At 47.0% G+C, this 24,028-nt stretch overlaps 1 protein-coding gene across 2 annotated transcripts in view; it reads left to right on the top strand.

Annotated features, from left to right (window-relative positions):
* Positions 1-24,028, top strand: part of ALDH1A2 (aldehyde dehydrogenase 1 family member A2) — a 69,409-nt gene that overhangs the window by 13,830 nt on the left and 31,551 nt on the right. For both annotated transcript variants that reach the window (XM_075575790.1, XM_075575791.1), the window contains 3 exons: positions 20,826-20,930; positions 21,528-21,668; positions 23,411-23,540. In XM_075575790.1, the coding sequence (XP_075431905.1) occupies positions 20,826-20,930; positions 21,528-21,668; positions 23,411-23,540 (376 nt within the window). The remainder of the gene's footprint in view (positions 1-20,825; positions 20,931-21,527; positions 21,669-23,410; positions 23,541-24,028) is intronic.

The following is a 24,028-nucleotide window of genomic DNA, read 5'->3' as shown; positions in this document are numbered from 1 at the left end:
CTTGCAGTAAAATACTGTTCTGCCAGTCCTGACGTTCCTATCCAGATCCCATAATAAGGCTTTCGTTGAAGTGGAGAGCGAGGAGGCGGGAAATAATGCTATGTTACTTACAGTTATGCCATTTGTGGTGTTCCAGCCATATAAGAACTGAAAAAGCCCTATAACTGTGTCTGGTTTAGTAGTAAAGATGGGCTAATTTTTGGGGTGGATTAGGATCCGCACTGGTTCGGCCGGTTCCTTTTTTTCCACGGATATCAGCGGATCAATCTGAAAAAGGGTGATTTTTCGCGATTTTTCGCCATTTTTCAGATTTTCTGTTATTACCAATATACTCCTGATTCTGCAACCCGTGGACTGATTTATAGAATCCAATTTGCAAATTCGGCAATCTGTTGGATTCTACGGCGCTTTTTTTGCTGAATCTGCGCAGATTGAAACCGCCCAAATCCGTTTGCAGATTTTACACAGCAAAATGGATTTTGGGGGTAACATCAGCGAAAATCCGGGACACGGGTTTGGCCGGATTCGCCCATCTCTAGTTAGGAGTAAACAAAATAGCAATAAGGTGGTTTCCCAAAAGAGATGCAAAGTAGAGATCTACTTCCAAGTCTCTTAGTGCACTACAGGCATACCCCGGTTTAAGGACACTCACTATAAGTACACCCGCGAGTAAGGACATATCGCCCAATAGGCAAACGGCAGCTCACGCATGCGCATGTCAGCACGTCCTGAACAGCAATACCAGCTCCCTACCTGCACCAAAGCTGTGCGCAAGCGGGGAGACTATAGAGCCTGTTACAAATGCGTTATTTACATCAGTTATGTACGTATATGAAGATTGCAGTACAGTACATGCATCGATAAGTGGGAAAAGGTAATACTTCACTAAGTACATTTTCGCTTTACATACATGCTCTGGACCCATTGCGTACGTTAATGGGGGGTATGCCTGTATATTCCATTTATTTAAAGAGCAATGAAGAATGCAACATGTCAGGTCCCATACGGACCTTCCATCAATGACATTGTGACAAACCAAGCACAAATATAAATTGGGAGATGTAACCATGATACGTCGCGTGTCACAGGCTGTGCTCCATTTCGGAAGAGTTTCGCGTTGCAATTCGAAGTTCAAGGGATTACATTTGAGAGCTTTTAGGGTAATTGGAGTATCCCTTTTGTAATCACATTTTTGGTATGATATATATATATATATGTTGGCATTTGCTTTCACTGTACACTTTAACATGTTTGCATTCTAGTTATAAGTATACCATGTTGCTGATGATTGACGTCCCCTGTTGTGGGATCATTTGGTGCTAAATTTCACTTCTATTTTGGGCTTAGTTTCTCACGATGTCACTGATGAAAGGTCGGTACGGGACCTGAAACGTTGCATTCTTCACTGCTCTTTAAATAAACGGAAGATACTGCGCTAAGAGGCTTGTGCGTAGAACTCTACATTGTATCTCGTATGGGAAACTCCTGCCTTATTGCTTCTTTGTCTATCTCGTGCTGGCCGAACATTTCAGCGCTTTCCTCCTCATTTTTGTTTCCCCAAATGTATTGTTCTAGTTAGGAGCAAAGCCAAGTTTGCAATAATGGAACGTGTTGTTCCCGCGTTAACCTTATCTGACCAGTGAATATGCGATGTGATGACGCCTTACTTGCATAACATTGGCACGCCATTATCACTAACGTCTCTTATGGTTGACCTTATGCTATTTATGGGACAAAACATGGCTTAACCCTATGGTCCTTTTTGAAGGTACAATTGTTAACATGACTTTTGTTAGGTGAATGTGATGTTAAAGAGGCAATCCATGCTGGTTTTAATTTTTTGTATACAGGTTTGAAGCAGGGCGTCTCCGAAGCTGAGCCCCATTAATTGCGACTCCCAGGAGTCTTCTGCTTCCGGAAATACTCGCCTCCGTAGTGGGGTAGCCACTCGAGGGTTCATGTTGTGGCAGATTTTCAAAGCTCCCGCGAATTGCGGGCCAATAGGGAGCCGTGACGTCACCTGGTGCAGCTTCCTATTGGCCCATGTGATGCGGGAGCTTTAAACTGCAGGAGGTACTAGCACCACCTACAGAAGTAAGTATCTTTGGAAGCAATGGGTCCCCAGCGCTGAAATGAATGGGGTTCAGCTCCGGAGACACCCTGTTTCAATCCTGTATTTAAAAAAATGCCATGGATTTCTCCTTTAAAGTGACAGACCAAGCAATATATAACATGTGTTATTTTATTTTTATAACATGTGTTTTTATTTTTATTTTAAATCAGTTCTGTGCATTTTTAATGTATTATAATGTAACAAGCATTTTTTGTTTCTATACCAACCATTTACAAAGTCACATCCCCTTCCTCTTCTGAAACAGGCTCTGGCACAACCTTTTTTGGAGCCCTGCCCTCTCTCTCTAGCAGTGCACCAATTGTTTCTGGTGACTGCCTGGTCACATGATCTTCCCCACAGAACATTGCATCTTTGGTCCTCTTCTGCTGCACTGACGGCCATTTAGTGAATCCCCCCCCCCGAGCCTAATCTTCGCCGATCGATCATCAACTTGCTAATTACTTATTGCGTGGATTGTATTGATGCGCATATTAAAGGGTAAAAAAAACAATGTAAAAAAAACAGCAGCTTGGACTGCTGCTTTGTGACATCACAGAGCTTTGTGGGTACAGCTCTGTTTTGGTTGAGGTACAGTTCCAAAATGCGGGATCGCTCATCTAAAAAAATATGCCCGTTTCCCAAACCTTACTCTGAATTCACTTTGAGGATGGGTGTAGCACACACGAGTGGCATTTATCCTTGGAGACCGCCATAAGACGCTAATTACAGGACCGTAAACAGGATGACCATTTACCATCTAGATCAGGGTTGGCCAACTCCCAGTTCTCAAGAACCACCAACTGGTCAGGTTTTCAGGATATCCCTGCTTCAGCACAGGTGGCTCAGTCAACCACTGCAGACTGGTGTTGGCCATCCCGGTTGTAGGATGACCTCGTTCGTTTAGCTGTCTCATTAAAATGGGTTTCTAAGTTCCCCTACCAAACTGGACGCTCTCGGCCCGTCTCCCCTGTTCACTCCAGCATTTCGATTTATTTCTTTATACACCCAGAAGGAAAGCAACGAAGAATACGCTTAAGCAGAAAAACAAGCTGCTTCTCTGATTAGGAAACCACGCGCTGTGCTCTTACGAGTGCAATACTCATTAAAATTGCTCTTCCCAAAAAATAGGGGAAATGAAGTTCCTCTGAAGGGAGAGGATATGAAATTTCCTGTCCAGACTTGTGCACAGGTGCCCAGTATCTGATGACGCTGGGTTTTGTACATGCCTTTTTAAAATGGTATTACAAATGTGCCATTATGTATATATATTTTTTTTTTTGCATCAGTGGACAAGCAGTTGCTAGGGGCCAAACAGCTGTGATTTCCTCTGAAGTATTTTTGTATATTATACCATGTTTCTATAAGCCTTCTCTAATTTGTATCCTTCTCTCTCTTTGTATGCTCTACTCTATTTCTCGCCCGATCGTTTTTCTCTTTTTCGAATCGTATAAGCTTTTTTTTTGGGCATGACAGAAAACATTTCGGCTTTGCGCACCCCCTGCCCTATTCATGCTTTTGGCAAACTGGGGGGCACGGAAGTCATCCTGCTGTAACAGATTCGCCTAAGATTCATCGTGCTGTAAGAGATTCGTAACATGGTAACAAAGATTCAGCGAAGCTTCAAGAGTCCGTAAGAACTAAGGTTCCATGATCCAGTACTACGGGAACAGAATGAAAGAAGCAGCTCTGGTGGAGTAAACAGCAGTGGGAAGTTGCGCTGCTGACTGCTTCAGGCTCTTTTCGCGAGCAACTTCCCGCTCCTGGGAAATTGCTCCTAGAGACTTTGTTTTGCAACATTTCGTTTTGGGAGCAAGATATTTCGTTTTACCCCATTCCAGTAAGTGTATTTTCGTTGTAATTGTAAACTAAGCTGTGTGTGTGTTCATTCTGTAAATAAATCACAATTTATTTTATCTCTTACTTTGCTCAATCCAAAGGATCCGGGTATTTTGGTGTTAAAAGTTCTGGTCAACTGTGACACGCGGAATTGTGGTGGGGATGGGGAGTGGAATTGTGAGGGGGTGGGGAGCAGAATGCCGGGGGATCGCATGTGGCCTCTGTAACTTCACTTACCTTGTCTCCGGTGATGTGTCACCATGGCAATGTGGGGGGGGGGGTTAGGAGCAGAATTGTGTGCGGGGGGAGAGGAGGAGCGTAATTGTGTGTGTGTGTGTGTGTGTGCGGGGGGGGGGGGAGGTGCGGAATTGTGTGTGTGTGGGGGGGGGGGAGCAGCGGGTGTGTGTGTGTGTGGAATTGTGTGGGGTTGAGCGGAAATGTGTGTGGAGGAGGTGTGTGTGTGTGTGGGGGGTGAGGGGAGAGGAGCAGAATTATGTGGGGGGAGTAGTGGAATGGTGGGGGCGGGCGAGAGAGCGGAATTGTGGGGACGGGGGAATGAGTGGACTTGTGGGGGCGGGGGAAGGAGAGGAATGGTGGGGGCAAGGGGAAGGAGCGGAATGGTGGGGGCGGGGGAAGGAGCGGAATTCTGGGGGGGGGGGGGGGATGAGCGGAATTGTGGGGACAGGGGAGGAGCGGAATTGTGTGTGTGGAGGGGAGGAGCGGAATTATGTGTGTGGGGGGGGGGGGGAGGAGCGGAATTGTGTGGGGGGAGGAGCGGAATTGTGTGGGGGGAGGGGGGAGGAGCGGAATTGTGTGGGGGGAGGGGGGAGGAGCGGAATTGTGTGGGGGGAGGGGGGAGGAGCGGAATTGTGTGGGGGGAGGAGCGGAATTGTGTGGGGGGTGGAGGAGCGGAATTGTGGGGAGGAGCAGAATTGTTGAGGGGGAGGAACAGAATTGTGGAGGGAGCAGAATTGTGTGGGGGAGAGGGGGAGGAGCAGAATTGTGGGGGGGGGGAGAGGAGCGGAATTGTGGAGGGAGCAGAATTGTGTGAGGGAGAGGGGAGGAGCAGAATTGTGTGGGGGGAGGAGCGGAATTGTGGGGGGGGAGCAGAATTGTTGGGGGGGGGAGGAGCAGAATTGTGGAGGGAGCAGAATTGTTGGGGGGGGGAGGAGCAGAATTGTGGAGGGAGCAGAATTGTGTGGGGGAGAGGGGGAGGAGCAGAATTGTGGGGGGGGGAGAGGAGCGGAATTGTGGAGGGAGCAGAATTGTGTGGGGGAGAGGGGAGGAGCAGAATTGTGTGGGGGAGAGGGGAGGAGCAGAATTGTGTGGGGGAGAAGGGGAGGAGCAGAATTGTGTGGAGGAGAGAGGGAGGAGCAGAATTGTGTGGGGGAGAGGGGGAGGAGCGGAATTGTGTGGGGGAGAGGGGGAGGAGCGGAATTGTGTGGGGGAGAGGGGGAGGAGCGGAATTGTGTGGGGGAGAGGGGGAGGAGCGGTATTGTGTGGGGGAGAGGGGGAGAGGCGGAGGTGCGGAATTGTGTGGGGGAGAGGGGGAGGAGTGGAATTGTGTGGGCGAGAGGGGGAGGAGCGGAATTGTGGGTGGGAGCAGAATTGTGTGGGGGAGAGGGGGAGGAGCGGAATTGTGGGGGGGAGAGGGGGAGGAGCAGATTTGTGGAGGGGAGCAGAATTGTTGAGGGGGGAGGAGCAGAATTGTGGAGGGAGCAGAATTGTGAGGGGGAGGAGCAGAATTGTGGGGGGGGGAGAGGAGCGGAATTGTGGAGGGAGCAGAATTGTGTGGGGGAGAGGGGAGGAGCAGAATTGTGGGGGGGGGAGGAGCGGAATTGTGGGGAGGAGCAGAATTGTGGGGGGGGGGAGAGGAGCGGAATTGTGGAGGAAGCAGAATTGTGTGGGGGAGAGGGGAGGAGCAGAATTGTGGGGGGGAGAGAGGGAGGAGCAGAATTGTGTGGGGGAGAAGGGGAGGAGCAGAATTGTGTGGGGGAGAGGGGGAGGAGCGGAATTGTGTGGGGGAGAGGGGGAGGAGCGGAATTGTGTGGGGGAGAGGGGGAGGAGAGGGGGAGAGGCGGAGGAGCGGAATTGTGTGGGGGAGAGGGGGAGGAGTGGAATTGTGTGGGCGAGAGGGGGAGGAGCGGAATTGTGGGTGGGAGCAGAATTGTGTGGGGGAGAGCGGGAGGAGCGGAATTGTGGGGGGGAGAGGGGGAGGAGCAGATTTGTGGAGGGGAGCAGATTTGTGTGGGGGAGGGGGGAGCAGAATTGTGTGGGGGAGGGGGATCAGAATTGTGTGGGGGAGGGGGGAGCAGAAGGTGGGGGGTTGGGGGGAGCAGAATTGTGTGGGGGGAGCAGAATTGTGTGGGGGAGGGGGGAGGGGGGAGCATAATTGTGTGGGGGAGGGGGGAGCATAATTGTGTGGGGGAGGGGGGGAGCAGAATTGTGTGGGGGAGGGGGAGCAGAATTGTGTGGGGGAGGGGGAATGGGGGAGGAGCGGAACTGTGTGAGGGGGAGGGGGAGGAGCAGAACTGTCTGGGGGGTGGGGGAGGAGCGGAATTGTGTGGGGGATGGGGGAGGAGCGGAACTGTGTGGCGGGAGGGGGGAGGAACGGAACGGTGTGGGGGGAGGGGGGGAGGAGCGGAACTGTGTGGGGGGAGGGGTGGAGGAGCAGAACTGTGGGGGAAGGGAGGAGGAGCAGAATTGTGTGGGGGAGAGGGGGAGGAGCGGAATTGTGTGGGGGAGAGGGGGAGGAGCGGAATTGTGTGGGGGAGAGGGGGAGGAGCGGAATTGTGTGGGGGAGAGGGGGAGGAGTGGAATTGTGGGGGGGGGAGCAGAATTGTGGGGGGGATGGGGGGAGCAGAATTGTGTGGGGGGGAGCAGAATTGTGTGGGGGAGAGGGGGAGGAGCGGAATTGTGGGGGGGAGAGGGGGAGGAGCAGATTTGTGGAGGGGAGCAGAATTGTTGAGGGGGGAGGAGCAGAATTGTGGAGGGAGCAGAATTGTGTGGGGGAGAGGGGAGGAGCAGAATTGTGGGGGGGGAGGAGCGGAATTGTGGGGGGGAGCAGAATTGTTGGGGGGGGAGGAGCAGAATTGTGGAGGGAGCAGAATTGTGTGAGGGGGAGGAGCAGAATTGTGGGGGGGGGGAGAGGAGCGGAATTGTGGAGGAAGCAGAATTGTGTGGGGGAGAGGGGAGGAGCAGAATTGTGGGGGGGAGAGAGGGAGGAGCAGAATTGTGTGGGGGAGAAGGGGAGGAGCAGAATTGTGTGGAGGAGAGAGGGAGGAGCAGAATTGTGTGGGGGAGAGGGGGAGGAGCGGAATTGTGTGGGGGAGAGGGGGAGGAGCGGAATTGTGTGGGGGAGAGGGGGAGGAGAGGGGGAGAGGCGGAGGAGCGGAATTGTGTGGGGGAGAGGGGGAGGAGTGGAATTGTGTGGGCGAGAGGGGGAGGAGCGGAATTGTGGGTGGGAGCAGAATTGTGTGGGGGAGAGCGGGAGGAGCGGAATTGTGGGGGGGAGAGGGGGAGGAGCAGATTTGTGGAGGGGAGCAGATTTGTGTGGGGGAGGGGGGAGCAGAATTGTGTGGGGGAGGGGGATCAGAATTGTGTGGGGGAGGGGGGAGCAGAAGGTGGGGGGTTGGGGGGAGCAGAATTGTGTGGGGGGAGCAGAATTGTGTGGGGGAGGGGGGAGGGGGGAGGGGGGAGCATAATTGTGTGGGGGAGGGGGGAGCATAATTGTGTGGGAGGGGGGAGCAGAATTGTGTGGGAGAGGGGGGAGCAGAATTGTGTGGGGGAGGGGGAGCAGAATTGTGTGGGGGAGGGGGAATGGGGGAGGAGCGGAACTGTGTGAGGGGGAGGGGGAGGAGCAGAACTGTCTGGGGGGTGGGGGAGGAGCGGAATTGTGTGGGGGATGGGGGAGGAGCGGAACTGTGTGGCGGGAGGGGGGAGGAACGGAACGGTGTGGGGGGAGGGGGGGAGGAGCGGAACTGTGTGGGGGGAGGGGTGGAGGAGCAGAACTGTGGGGGAAGGGAGGAGGAGCAGAATTGTGTGGGGGAGAGGGGGAGGAGCGGAATTGTGTGGGGGAGAGGCGGAGGAGCGGAATTGTGTGGGGGAGAGGGGGAGGAGCGGAATTGTGTGGGGGAGAGGGGGAGGAGCGGAATTGTGTGGGGGAGAGGGGGAGGAGCGGAATTGTGTGGGGGAGAGGGGGAGGAGTGGAATTGTGGGGGGGGCGGGAGCAGAATTGTGGGGGGGATGGGGGGAGCAGAATTGTGTGGGGGGAGCAGAATTGTGTGGGGGGGAGCAGAATTGTGTGGAGGGGGAGCAGAATTGTGTGGGGGGGAGGGGGGAGCATAATTGTGTGGGAGAGGGAGGGAGCATAATTGTGTGGGAAGGGGGGAACAGAATTGTGTGGGAGAGGGGGGGAGCAGAATTGTGTGGGGGAGGGGGAGCAGAATTGTGTGGGGGAGGGGGAATGGGGGAGGAGTGGAACTGTGTGGGGGGAGGGGGAGGAGCGGAACTGTGTGGGGGGTGGGGGAGGAGCGGAATTGTGTGGGGGGCGGGGGATGGGGGAGGAGCGGAACTGTGTGGCGGGAGGGGGAGGAGCGGAACTGTGTGGGGGGAGAGGGGGAGGAGCGGAACTGTGTGGGGGGGAGGGGGGGAGGAGCGGAACTGTGTGGGGGGAGGGGTGGAGGAGCAGAACTGGGGGAAGGGAGGAGGAGCGGAACTGTGTGGGGGGAGGAGCGGAATTGTGTGGGGGGAGTGGAACTGTGTGGGGGGAGGGGGGAGAAGCAGAACTGTGGGGGGGAGGAGCGGAACTGTGTGGGGGGAGGAGCGGAATTGTGGGGGGGAGGAGCGGAACTGTGTGGGGGGAGGAGCGGAATTGTGTGGGGGGAGCAGAATTGTGTGGGGGAGAGCAGAATTGTGTGGGGGAGGGGGGAGCAGAATTGTGTGGGGGAGGAGCGGAATTGTGTGGGGGGGAGCAGAATTGTGTGGGGGAGGGGGGAGGAGCAGAATTGTGGGGAGAGCAGAATTGTGGGGGGGGAGCGAAATTGTGTGGGGAGAGCAGAATTGTGTGGGGGAGGGGAGAGGAGCAGAATTGTGGGGGGGAGCAGAATTGTGTGGGGGGTGCGGGGTTTGGGGTGGAGGAGGAGCAGGAGCAGAACTGTGTGGGGGATGGGGGAGGAGCGGAACTGTGGGGGGAGCAGAATTGTGGGGGGGAGCGGAATTGTGTGGGGGAGGGGGGCGGAGGAGCAGAACTGTGTGGGGGGCGGGGGTGGAGGAGCAGAACTGTGTGGGGGGAGGGGGGTGGAGGAGCGGAACTGTGTGGGGGAGGAGCGGACCCAGTGGAGTCTGGGCATGTCCCATGACCGCACACCTCGCTGCCACACAGATGGATCTGTATTCTTATTGCATAGCATGCTCTGCGGGCCTTCTCCTTCAGTGTATTTATGGCCAGGTTGAATTTCCCTGATTGTTAGACCAAGGTATGTGTAGCTCGCTGTCTGTTCCAGTGTGTTGTCAGTTCCAGTGCGTTGTCAGTTCCAGTGCGTTGTCATTCTGTGTGAATTGCGATATGGTTGGATGTTTTTCTGTTGGAGGCCCTGTTCTGTTGGGGACTGCAGGAGCAGATCGTCTGCGTATAATAGAGACATTGGGGGCTATGCACTAATCTCAATGGGTTTGCGTTCTGATGTTCAAAAAAAGCACGTCTGTTAAAAAGTGAAGCCAGGGACGCGATTCACTAAGGCCTTGAGCTCATTTTTTAACGTACGTGCTCAAAACACCCACAGCGTACGGGTTGCTTTTTCCCCCCCTGCTAGCGTTCTTAAACTTCACGTACGCTAGCTGCTAGAAAAAAAAGCCGCATGTAACATTTACATGGAGATTTGCCATCTCTATGCAAGGCTGTTACAGGCGATCGTACACTAAATAAATACATTTTAATAATAGTGTACATGAGCAGGGGGTCTCCGGAGCTGAACAGCATTGGTTTCAGGTCTGAGGACCCACTACTTCAGGAGATACAGGCCCCGTTATGAGGTGCCGGTATCCCCTGTAGAATTTTAATGTCCCGGTCACGTGAGGCGGAAGCTTGAAAGTGCAGGGGATACCGGCACCCCATAACGGGGCCTGTATCTCCTGAAGTAGGGGGTCCTCGGACCTGAAACCAATGCTGTTCCGCTCCGGAGACCCCTGCTCATGTACAGTATTAATCAAATGTATATTAAAAAAAGATTTAACAAACATCAATATACAACCCCCTTCCCCCCCCACCCCATCCTCCGCCCTAACACATACAGTACAATAATGTGCAAAATAACTATTATCCAGATATGGATAATAGATTATTTTCCCATTATTAAACACTGCATTAGCATACCTAAATAAAGTCAATAAAAACAGTAGCCAGCTAATCCAATCAATACAAGCACTTACAACATCAAAAATGAATTAATTAAACCATTAACCAATTAAACCAATTAATTCCTAAACCAACTCAAAATGAATAGTAACACTAACCAATCAAACCAATGAATTATGACAACATTAATGAATGTAACCATTAAAAGACAAAGAAATACATTCAAACAATCTCTGAAGTAACCATAAAACACATTAGCTAACATAATACAACATTAACTACAAACGAACACCAATCGCAAACATTTTATTACATTAAGCAGGAAAAAAACAAACAATGACATCCACATAAAAAACTGGCATTAAATACACCAACAGCAATACCAAGCCACAAATGCCCCACAAATATTGTCATATTAATGTATTAATCTGTACCCTAAAGTGGTACAGATTAATATATTATCAGTCAATGTGCCTCCCCCAAAAAATAAAAAAACACATCCAATGAAGACACCTATAAAAAGGGACATTTACAAACATTCAATATATTACAATTAGAAGCGGTGGCCCTCCGACTCCCGGGGAAACAGGAAGCTCACGTACCTTGAAGGCCTCCAACAGCATCCGATGCCATCCGCCATGAAGATCTGGATCAGGTACCCAAATCTTCTTTTTTCTTTCTTTAATCACCTTCTTCTATCTTCATCTGTCACCATTTCTTGATCTCTTTATCGTCTTTCTTCATCTGTCAATCCAAAAAGCAGCATGGTAAATCCCAACCGATGTTGTCTCGTCGGCTTCTTGGGCTCAAATGAGGCGTCACGGCCTTAAATAGGGCTTGTGATGTCACATGTAGCCTCAAAATGGTTAACAGCCACCTGGTTGGCTGTTCAAACCATGTTCCGACTTTAATTTTTTTTTTTTACATGACGTCACTTAAAGGGAATGATGCCAGCCAATCAGAATGGCTGTGCTTCATTTGCCTTTAAGATGACGTCACTAAATCCAAGATGGCCGGCGTCACATGGTATTTCAGCCAGAGTGTGGAATTGTTTCCCACGATCTGATTGGCTGAAATACCATGTGACGTCAGTTCAGGGTGGGTGATTATTGTAGTGTATGTGTTAGGGAGGTGTATTTAGTTAGAAATAATGTTTATTATTTTTGTAGGCACAACATTGGAACCGCAGGCCCGCGGGTACCCCGGGAGGGCCGCGGGGTCAGCCGGGGACACGCGCGCGACCCCCAGCCTCCCTCGGGGACCCCCGCAGGGTCAGCCGTGGCCACCGCCGGCCTGTTGTATGGGTGTTGCGCATGAAAAAATGTAAAGCAGGAAATTTTTCGAAGCCCAGCTTTTTTTGCGTCTACTTTGAGCTGACGTGTTCTGTTCAATGCAAATTTCGCGTACGCTAAGGTTGCGTTGCTTAGAGTATCCCGCTTCAGGGCAGAATTTAACGCAAACAGGGTAACGAACGAGCAAAGTTGGACTTAGAAAAATTTCCTGAAAAAAGTCAGTTTTAGAGCGCAAAGTGCCTGTTTGCATTGCTTAGTGCATCGTGTTCAGCGCAACATCACGTTCTAAGAGCACTTTGCGCTGTAAAAGTGACTTAACGGAGCTTAGTACATGACCCCCTTAATCTCTGTTCCAGCCAAGGGGAGCCCAGGTGCTGAGGAGGATTCTAGGGCTGCTGCAAGCTCAATGATGTATATGTTAAAAAGTGTGGGACTCCACAACTGTTGGAAAGACTTAATAAAACTTTGGTACAAAAAAGTGTGGGACTCAGGCTGCAGCCCTGTCTAACTCCACCTGCAGCCCTGTCTAACTCCACAGCCTTGATGGGAGAAGTGCGTCCTTTTGTTATTAACTTTCATGCAGCTTTTGCTCTCAGAGTACATACTTTTGATGGTGTCGTATGTTCTCCTCCCTATTCCGCTCTCTAGTATTTTCAGCGATAGACCTGTTTGCCAGATGGAGTCGAAGACCTTTTTTAAAGTCCACAAAGCAGGAAAAGATTTTGGCCGTTGTTGGTGTTGTGGACGTGCTTATTGATCAGGCTGTGTAGGGTATAGATGTGATCCGTGGTGCGGTGGTTTGGCAGGAAGCCTGTGTCTGGCTCTTACTCAGTACACTCTGCTCTGTCAGGAAGGTGAGGATTCTGCTGTTCAAGATGCTGTTGAACAGTTTCCCCAGGGTACTGCTGACACAGATGCCTCTGTAATTGGATGGGTCCAGCCTGTCTCCTTTCTTGTGAATAGATGTTATCAGTCCTTTGTTCCACAGTTCAGGGAAGTAGCCAGTAGTAAGGACCAGGTTGAACATTTTCAGTAGAGCTTCTTGTATAGATGGATTGCTATACTTCAGCATCTCATGTTTAGTAGAATGCCATCTGGTCCACTGGCTTCCTTGGTTTTTATTAGTTTTCTTTTTTCTTTTATTTCCTGGATTGTGATTGGTATGTCCAGGGGGTTCTGGTTATCTTTTATAATGTTCTCCATTGTTGTTTGTTTGGTGAGGATTTGTTTTTGTTCTAGTCAGGTTGTCTTCTGGGATTTCTTGGTAAAGGTCCTCAAAGTAGTTTTTCCAGATGTTGCCATTCTGAATGGCAAGGTGTCTGTTATTCTGCTTTGTATCAAGATGTTTCCAGGTTTGCCAAAAATGATTTTCATCCAATGCTGCTTCAATTCTTTCTATTTTTTTTTGGGCAATGTGGTTTTGTTTTTTCTTCCTTAGGGTGTGCCTGTAGTGCTTCAGGGGTTGGTGGTACCTTATTCGTAGTTCTGTATTGTTTGGGTCTCTGTGTTTTAGGTTTGATATTGTTCACAGGCTTTTTCTTAGGGTGTTGCATTCCTTATCAACACATTTTTCTTTGATTTTGGCGTATGTTGTTGGTCTATTAAAGCTGCAGTTCAGTCAATATCCTGCATGTGTGTTTTTTTTAATAAATCAGTTCTGTAGTAAGAAAAAATACTTTTAGCATTTTCTGTTTTTAAAAAAACAACTTTGAAAGACCAATTTTCTAGTATTCTATTTTAACAACCATTTGCTAAGGCACTGCCCCTTCATGTCCTGTCACAAGCCCTGGCACACCCCTTTGTCAGCCCTGCCCTCCCTCTAGCACATGTCAGTGCAGGAGTGCTCATGAATATTCATGAGCTTCCACTGAGAGACAAAAGCAGAAGAAAAACAGATCCCTTCACTAATTATGTCACCAAATTTCGCCGATCAATACACAGAAAACAAATTGACCTGCAGCTATACAGTTCTTTAGGTAATTAGAGATTGCACACATGAAACTATTGAAGTAAAAAAAAAAAATTTAAAAAAAAAAGACTGAACTGCAGCTTTAAGGCTGTTTTTTTCAGGTTTGATTTCCTTGCTATTAGATGGAATATTTTGTTGAGGTTTCTTACTGCCAGGGTTACTCTGTGTTTGTTCTGCTCGTAGTTTGTGTTCTGGAAGCTTTGGAGTAGGTTTCCGACTTCTGGGCTGTTGTTTGTTTCTGTGTATGTCACAAGGCTCTGTTTTGTCCATTTGTAGGTGGCTTTCAGGCTATGGAGGTTGGAGAGGGTTTTTTTGTGTTGTGCTTGGTTGGTCTGATCTCTTAATAAAGAGTAGAGTTTGATTGTGGTCTGATAGGGGTGATACTGGTGTGACTATGAAAGCACTTATGGCTTGTGGGTCTATATCAGTAATTGCGTAATCCACTGCGCTGCTGCCCAGCACAGAGCTGTATGTGTATCTGCACAGAGAGTCTGCCCTTGTCCGTCCATTGATAATGTACAGTCCCAGACCGCGACACAGGTTTAGGAGCTCTTTACCAGTCTTGTTTATTGCGCTGTCGTAGCTGGTTCTTCGGCGTGTCACAGAGCTATGACAGCAAGTGCCACTTCCAAAGATGTAGTTATTTCCATCTGTAGATATGTAGTCCTGTTCTGGCGTTGAGGTCTCCACATATCAGCACTTTATCCAGGGTCTTTACGCAGGATCTCGAAGATGTCTGGTTTGTAGTATGGGGAGGAGGGGGGGGGATGTATGCTGCACATAGGTATGTGTCATATTGATGGGTGAACATGGAGCCTTTTATTTGTAGCCACATGTGGGTATCTCCTCTTTTTATTTGGTTTATTTGGCTTTTAAGCTCCTCCTTGTACCATATTATGATTCCTCTTGAATGGCGGCCTTGTTTCACACCTTTGTGTTTTTGGGCTGGTACATGGAGGATAAAAATGTCTACATTCGTCAAATTGTTTATGAAGTCTGGATCTTGTGGTTTAGAACCAAATGCTGACGCATTCAGGCCCTGAATGTTGCAGCTGCTAATTTTAAAAGATCCCATCTTGGATACAGTATAAATTATATATCTTATGCCTTCCAGTGAGCTAATTTCTCACTCTCTCTTTCGCACTCTCTCTTCCTCTCTTTCGCACTCTCTCTTCCTCTCTTTTGCGCTCTCTCTTCCTCTCTTTTGCTCTCTCTCTTCCTCTCTTTCGCACTCTCTCTTCCTCTCTTTCACACTCTCTCTCTTTTGCACTCTCTCTCCCTCTTTCGCACTCTCTCTCTCCCTTTCTTTCACACTCTCTCTCCCTTTCTTTCGCACTCTCTCTCTTTTGCACTCTCTGTCCCTCTCTTTTGCACTCTCTCTCTTTTGCTCCCTCTCTCTTTTACACTCTCTCTCTCTCTTTTGCACTCTCTTTCTTTCTTTCGCTCTCTCTCTCTCTCTCTCTCTCTCTCTCTCTCTCTCTCTTTGCACTCTCTGTCCCTCTCTTTTGCACTCTCTCTCTCTTTTGCACTCTCTCCCTCTCTTTTGCACTCTCTCCCTCTTTTGCACCCTCTCTCTCTTTTGCACTCTCTTTCTTTCTTTCACTCTCTCTATTTCTTTCGCTCTCTCGCTCTCTCTCTCTCGCTCTCTCTCTCTCTCGCTCTCTCTCTCTCTCGCTCTCTCTCTCTGTCTCTCTCTCTCTCTCTTTTTATAGTACTAATTTCTATTCCGCTTTCTGTGCTATTCAGTGCTAGTCTGGGATCCTCCTCTGAGTGCAGGAAGCCACACATGAAAAAGAGATCACTTTGATGGAATGAAACTATATAACTAGCTAGTAAATCAAATAAGTTGGGAAATTCCCATCCATTCCGCATTCATCCAGAATCCTTTCTCCTGTGGGACACCATTATTACTTGGATGTTAAAATCTGCTTCCTGTACCGAGGGAAAAAAAAAACCCAAAACAAGTGTGGATCTGCGCAAGTCCAAAACCCATTGTTTATTAAATCCACTAGGGGGGAAAAATCCATCCAACTAGGGTTTAGCGCGAAGTCCGTTTGCATACTGGCAGCGACTTGGAGCCATGCACCTGGGGAGGCTGCCGATAAATTATAATGACCTCATCACGCAGAAATATCCAAATTAAGAATATAAATCATCATTGTTTCACTAGCACATCATTTTACAACTGCTTTAAGAAAGGAAATGAGATGTTACAATGCTACCACCTGGGCTGATGAATACGGGGACCAATGTATGGGCCGGTTTTGCGATCGCTCCGTTAGTGCTGAAAGTTTAGTGCCTGTGCACTCTGCAACTGTTAAATGTCTCTAAGAACAGGCATTATTTATTGTTCGGTCATAAACTTTTTATGCTGTATATAAAACTATATTTCCCCCATATCTTTTTTTATGGACATCTGAAATAATTCTTCTTAGAACATCGGGGTTTAAAAAAAATAATTATATATATATATATTTCTTTTTCTTTTGTTGCTCCCTCGCTGCTGCCTTATTTATTGTGTTCTTCGCACTCGTATGTTTTCTGAAGAATAGTTTATTGGCGTTTTTTCTTTCTGCAGCTGCCCTTTTTTTTTTTTAATCATTTGTAACTAAAATGATGGCAGAAGAATGACTCCTGCATTAATAATAATAACTTTATTTCATATCGCGCTTTTCCCCCAATGGGACTCACAGCGCGTCACAATTACAGTATAGTGCGCCGTACGCAACATTGTATATAGGACTAAAGTTGCTGCCCTGATGAGTTTACATTATGTTTTGGTGCCCGAGGCACAGAGAGATAAAGTGACTTACCCAAGGTCACAAGGAGAATTGAACCAGGTTCCTTTGCTTCAAACTCAAGTGTTATTGTTTATGGAGTCAGTATCTTTACTCACTGAATGTCTGCAGTTGGAGAACTTTAGCAAGTGTCTTAGGTCTGCTAAATATTCAATATATGACAATTGTATTTTAGCAGAAGCAGAAGCCTTCTCATTTTGTGACAACGTCCCGTCATAATGCTTAGCTCAGTACAATGAACGTGTGCAGGCAATACCAATAAAATGATAATACTGACTTACATTTATTTATTTATAAAATATTTTACTAGGAAGTAATACATTGAGAGTTACCTCTCGTTTTCAAGCAATTGGTGCAGTATGTAAAGAGTGCCCTGCTACCGAGTTTTTAAAATGTAAATACTCTTGGCGCCTTATTAAGTAAGATACAGTAGTTCACACTTGAGTTGTTACTTTTTGAATTTTTTTTATAGAGATTCTGTTCTAATGTGGTCAACTAGTCGTGACATGGTTCTGCAAACGACTGTGCAGCTATAGCAGACGTGACTTCTCCGGTTAATGTCACGCTTTGCGTGAAGGCTGGCTATTTAAAACCGGTGATAACGCATGCGTTATTGTGTGCATTTTTTCACGTTAATGGGTATAATGTCTGCTACATGCGTAACCAAAACTGTGTATAATCAGACTGCAAAATATATAATCGCCTTTTTTTATTTGATTTATTTTAAACCATGGGAATAATTCTTTGTTTTCAAACGAATTCTACTTCCCGGGCCAAAACTAAAACCTTCCATTGATATACAAAACCATTTCGGATCAATATTAAGATGTCTCTATAAGGGATCAATTAATCCACAATGGACCATTTTATACCCATCCCTCAGGGAAAGTGTTATTCTCAAGAACTAGTATTACACAAAAGTAGGACCACAAATGTAAATAACCTCAGCACCTCCCGAAGAACTGATGTAGTTAATCAATGACTTGTTTTCTTGAAATATATATGCTTAATGCTGAATTAAGCTGTAAAAACACGGGGACTGATTAATGGTCAGAAGTCGGCCTTAATTAACATTGAATCCAGGGCAATAGCAAATGTAAATAGCCTTCACTATTGCATTTGAACAATGGGCTCTCACTGGGCGCTGTGCCGTTTGTAGCGTGATTTACATGGAAACCAGCTCTGCTTTTCTAAGGGTTGTCCTTTCTTTGTCATGCAGCCTTCCAAGATGGTTATATATACCGTGCAGATAGGATCATTTCATGTCACCCGTTTCTCTGATTTAGAGAGAGCCCTTATAACAGTCGCTATAAATTAAAAAGCCGGGGAGGGGGGAGAAACTAATTTAAGCTTTGCAGGGATTCCTTGTGTTTTCTTGCAATGTGTCATCACTTGTCCATTACATGGCATTTTTATGGAGTGTCCATAAAGAAAGTCAGATTAAATGTACAGGGGTATATACATTTAATCAACAGCCATCTGAGTCGGTATAGCTGGAGGAGTTCTAAAAAGCCCCCAGTGAATGTAAATTTATTGCCAAAGAATTTGGGCTTGGTGGTATGGATGTCTGCAGACTGGTACTACCTGACACAGAACACCTAAAACTTTCAACAGTGAGTTATTTAAGTGTAAGGTTCGGCTTGTAAACCCGGCAGCTGGTGGTTATCCAAGACTTGAAACCGTTCCAGAACATTAGATGAGGCACTTTACACACATGCTGAAGTAAATAGTGGGGGTTTTTTTACAGCAAATTTAAATGTGCTCGGCTTGCATTAATAAGGAGGCGTTGGTAATATCTTGTTTATTTAGAGTAAGACGGGGACAAAACTAATGTTAACCATTAACAGTAGCAATTACTGTTGCTTTCTAATGTGAAACAATGAGGTGTGCCCAACGCAGTAACAGTTGCTTTATATACTAATGTCCTGGGTACTATACTTTTTTGTAAACCATTAACAAACTGTAGTCAAAGGCAACTACAGTTGTTTTCCGCGTGTGACAGAACAGCTGTGGATTTTGAGCTGCTGTGATTCATGAAATGACCAGACTTAAATCAACATTTTTTTCTTGTATAGCGCTGAGTGTACGCAGAACACAGCATTTCCCAGACACCGTAACACCCTGCCTCAAAGAGCTTGCAATCAATTGTTGTTGTTGTTGCCTGAGGCACAGGAGAAGTAACATGTCCAAAATACAAGCCCTTTGTGGGCTCGCTCTGTAATAAACTGTCTCTCTCTCTCTGTGCATGTCTGTCTCTCTCTCTCTCTCTCTTCATGTCTGTCTCTCTCTCTCTCTCTCTCTCTCTCTCTGCATGTCTGTCTCTCTCTCTCTCTCTCTCTCTCTCTGCATGTCTGTCTCTCTCTCTCTCTCTCTCTCTGCATGTCTGTCTCTCTCTCTCTCTCTGCATGTCTGTCTCTCTCTCTCTCTCTGCATGTCTCTCTCTCTCTCTCTCTCTCTCTCTCTCTCTCTCTCTCTCTCTCTCTCTCTCTCTCTCTCTCTCTCCATGTCTCTCTCTCTCTCCATCTCTCTCTCTCTCCATGTCTCTGTCTCTGTCTCTCTCTCTCTGTGTGTGCATGTGTCTCTCTGTCTCTCACTCTCACTCTCTCACTCTCTCTCTGTGCATGTCTCTCTCTTTCTCTCTGTGCATGTCTGTCTCTCTCTGTGTGCGTGTGTGTGCATGTCTGTCTCTCTCTCTCTCTCTCTGTCTGTAGAAGATATGGAACCATTTTTATTGATGGCTATTCAAAAAGATTAACCTGTACAATTCAAATACTTTCTCAAAACGTTTCAGCAGCAGTCCCGCCCTAGCACAATAGTACATGAACATGGGGGGGGGGGGGGGGGGAGTGGGCGGGGAGGGAGGGGGGTAGTGGGAAGAGAGGCTGGACTACCACACCTAAACCACGTTCTCTTCAGAGCCAAAGACCACCTCTGCTTCCAGAGTTACTTGGCAAAAGCAATTCCTAGTTTTTAAATCTACCGTGTCATGCAGGCCAATAGGAAGCCCACAGCATAGGACGTTGGGCTTCCTATTGGCCAGCATCACGCAGAAGATTTAAATGGACATTGTTTTTACCCTAGAAGGGATCGAAATGCCGGTACCTATCCCTGCAGGTATCTTGCAAACAAGAGGGCCCCAAAGACTGAAAATAGAGCAGTTCAGCTCCTGGTTCCTGTCCTGTAAAAAAATAAAACATGCCAGGGTTACTGCTTTAATACATGCACTTTGGGACATGCAAATGCACCCCAAGTGGTATTCTTATTTACAGATCTTTATTTAATCCAGTATGTTGCTTGTGTTTTGCCACACCAAGAAATGTATGCGTTTTATATGTGCACGTCATGGGACAAAAGACGGTACATTACAGCAACGGTGTGAAAAGTGGGGGGGGAGGCGCACGATTTTTCGGGGGTGGGGGGGGAGCGTTGCAGGGACCCCGCGCTTCTCCCCCAAGGCATTAAATGAAATGCCTGGAGATCGCATGAGCCCTTTGAAACGCTATACTTACCTTGTCTCTGCCGGCGTTAGGACTCGTGTTCATGGCAACGCCGCGTGGTCACGTGACGGGATGTCACACGCATCAAATGACGTCACGTGATAAGTACAAAGAGAAATCTAGACCCTAAGCAACTTTTTGTCCAAAAATTGAACACCGAATGGCGCACTAGAGAATATATAGCGTAATTGGGAATATATAGCGTAATTGGGAATATATAGCGCACTAGAGAATATATTGCGTAATTGGGAATATATAGCGTAATTGGGAATATATAGCGTAATTGGGAATATATAGCGTAATTGGGAATATATAACATTAAAAAGTGTTTTAAACAGTCCTCCTTCAATACAACATATTGGGTGAAATTATTTAAAAATATCCCCTCCATATAGTTGCCAAATAAGGGGTTTCAATGCAATATTTACAGGCTTATGGCTTCTGAACACCCCCAAATGCTTCTTAGATGTTCTATTATTGTCATTTGAATGGCATTGTCACTGCACTTTTCATTCAAACAAAAGATTGGTCTCTCCCAGGGGTGGGCAACTCCAGTGCTCAAGGTCTACCAACAGGTCAGGTTTTCAGGATATCCTTGCTTCAGCGCAGATGGCCCAATCAGTCCCAGCTTCGGCACGGGTGGCTCAATCAGTGGCTGAAGCAGGGATATCCTGCAAACTTGACCTGTTGGTGGCCCTTGAGGGCTGCAGTCGCCCACCTCTGGTCTAACCTCTGAGACAGACCGCTGTTATAAGTCTCTGCATTGGAAGAGGAGGGAGGGGGAGTCCACGATCGGTAAAAAGTAGCACAAAAGTAAGGGTGCCATTTTTTTTATGGCAGGCGTGGGTGACCTACATATATACATGTCTAGTAAATTATATACCAACATTGACTTCAGAATTATATTGTTTGTGAGCGTGTTTTTCCTTTTCCCCCTTTTTAAATTATTTTTATTTATTTATTAGATTTTTATAAACAACGAATGGCAGACTTCAGAGAGTGGGAAGGTTTTCCCCGTGTACAATCCGGCTACCGGAGAGCAGATTTCCGAGGTCCAAGAAGCTGAAAAGGTAATTGAGAAAAGACCTGTACGGTGTTGGTTTTACATGCTGTGCTTCTGCAGTGCAGGTGTTGTTCTTAGTGCTAGATAACACTAACAAGTAGGAAGAAGGAGCGGCTCAGTGAGTAAAGACACGGACCCTGATATCAGTGTGAAGCAGGGGAAACCTGGTTCAGTTCCAGGTGTCGGCTCCTTGTGACCTTGGGCAAGTCACTTTATCTCCCTGTGCCTCAGGCACCAAAATCATAGATTGTAATCTCACCTGGGGGTCAATAGAAAGCTGCGATGCTATCGGTGTGAATTCCTGTTGGCCCATGTGAGCTCCAAACTTTAAAGCTCTGCTTGCTGAGCCGGAGCAGCTACCAGCACCTAGTTCGGAAATAAGTATCTCTTGAAGTAGGGGGTCCCTGGAACTGAAATTAACGGGGTTCAGTTCCGGAGACCCCTTGCTTCAATTCCATATTTAAAAATCGACATCTTGGATTGCTCCTTTAAATGCATTTGTTTAAATATATTGCTATATTGCTACATTGTTCCTGGTTTCCTGTAACTTCCCTCTAAATGTCAACAATATCTTCACTCTGCCGATTTCTTGTTTCCTGAATAGGCTGACGTAGACAAGGCGGTGAGAGCTGCTCGCCTGGCCTTCTCGCTGGGTTCAGTCTGGAGGAGAATGGATGCATCTGAGAGGGGACGGCTCCTAGATAAGTTGGCTGATCTTGTGGAGAGGGATAGAGCTATTCTAGCTGTAAGTAGCACATAATTAACCATACCACAGCCAGAAGGTTAATAAGCTTGATGACACATCATTTGAATAAGTAGTTCAAACATTTGGATTGGAAGTCAGCCATGTGTATACTCTTGGCAAACTTTAACGTACAAACATAACACAGAAGCGTCTTCGATTTTATATATACAGAACCGTCAGTCACTGGAGTAGTCCAAATTGTTTGCTTGTAGAATAGTGGGACGATCCTGAGGAGTGGGGGATGCCATTATACTGGACAATTCACTTCATCTCCCGCTAACCTTAGTACAATGGTATTAATGATGCATGTTTTGTAGAGCAGTAAAATGGGGCTAAAAGACCAGAATAAGCATTTAGGATAGACTTTGCTCTTGGAGGAACTTGGCCCCCTTCCTGCCAGATACCGCAACACATACAGTACAGCGATACATTGCAGTTCTGTCTGGCAGCCAGGGGGTTATTTATTATGTATATGGCACCACCATATTCCGTGGCACAGTACAATGTGGGAGGGAGGACAATAACATTGTATGACAAAAGAGTACATACTGTGAATGTTGAGACAATGGGAAGGAGGCCCTGGGTTTTATTGTGCCTACAGTATGTGTTTGTAGCACACACGTCCATGTGTACACTGGAAGCAGCATGCAAATAGAATATACTTGTAGCAGCAACTGCTTGGTGATGTTGCAGGATTTTCGTCGTTAATAAATCTTTCATGTTTCAAAAGAGGGCTTAGTGCCCATAATAATTCACAGATGTTGCGCTCTGTTTAAGATGTTTCAATGTTCAGTGAAACATGTCTCGCATGACTGGCAAAAATTAAGGGTTTGGTTGGCTTCTGCGAGGTACATAACTTGGCGGAACTGTACAAAATGTGGCTATGTTGTTTGCACCGTTTCTTTCATTGTGTTGACCAAGAAAATATATCAAATGGACTGTAAGGTGTCTTATGGAATAGCATCACTTTGGAAATATAAGCCCAGCTGTCTGCGAGTAGGTTTTACTGGCTATGCAATTCTTTAAAAAAATATAATTGAATGAACTAGCATTCGCCCTGTCTAACATTTCAGCTGGACGTGCTATGATCCTGCATCCTCACCCCAAGATACATACAACTATACAAAGACCAAACTGGATCAGCACTCAAAAATTCATTATTATTGTTGAGTGCTGATCCGGTTTGTTTTTTGTCTGCAATTCTTTAACCCAGGCTGTGCTGGAAAACGATGCAATACGGCAGGCATACGCTTATATAGGTGTCCATGTTAAAATGGATATAAAGCAAAGAGTGACACACTCTGCTCATTTGCATGTCATTTCCCAGAATGCCTGGCTGCAGTGAAAAGCACTCTATGCAAAGAGATAATGGGGAAAGGCAGGCCTGTCGGAGACCTGTGAATGTGCTCACAAGAGATATTTTTATTTGCTGAAATCATTTTATCCCAGTAACTGAACTACAAGACACCTAGATATGCGCAGGCTTATGAACTATGGGAATATGTGCAACATATCATTCTGTGGGATCTTGGCTACGTTTTAATAAGGTTCAATGGGTCTGGTTATCGAAGAGGTGCCATTGTCTCTTAATAAATGGAAGGAATAGGTTTCCGGTCATTTGGAATTTGCCATAAAATATCTTGTGTGTATAATAAACAAATGGGGTTTTAGCCTTTTTCTGACGTGTGGATTGTATTTATGTGCCGTTTGGGGATACTGATGTTGCTCTATTCACTTTTCAGACCCTTGAATCTCTAAACAGCGGCAAACCGTTTTTACAGTCTTTTTACGTGGACCTCCAGGGAGTTATCAAAACTTTCAGGTACTATGCTGGCTGGGCAGACAAGATACACGGAATAACCATCCCTGCAGGTATGTGCAGTGTTCAAATGCACCGTGTTACAAAGTTACATAGTAGATGATGAGGTTGAAAAAAAGACGTGCGTCCATCAAGTTCAACCTATGCTAAACTTTGACAACAGATACTTTATCCTATATCTATACTTCCTTATTGATCCAGAGGAAGGCAAACAAAAAACCCCAGTGACATATCATCCAATGATATCTCTTAAGGGAAAAAATAAATTCCTTCCTGACACCAAGAATTGGCAATCAGTTACTCCCTGGATCAACATCCTTCCCATGTTTACTTATTTGGTATATCCCTGTATTCCTTTCCTTTCTAAAAAGATGTCCAACCTTTTTTTGAACAAATCTATTGTATCTGCCATCACAGTCTCCATGGGTAATGAATTCCGCACAGTAACTGCCCTTACTGTAAAAAACCCTTTCCTTTGTTGCTGGTGAAATCTCCTTTCCCCCAACCTTAAGGGATGCCCCCGAGTCCTTTGCTCTGCCCT

Source organism: Ascaphus truei, chromosome 18 (assembly GCF_040206685.1).
Source record: "Ascaphus truei isolate aAscTru1 chromosome 18, aAscTru1.hap1, whole genome shotgun sequence".
In the NCBI taxonomy this organism is placed as follows: Eukaryota; Metazoa; Chordata; class Amphibia; order Anura; family Ascaphidae; genus Ascaphus; species Ascaphus truei.
The sequence above is the reverse complement of the archived record's forward strand: the minus strand, read 5'-3'. Positions and strand labels throughout refer to the sequence as shown.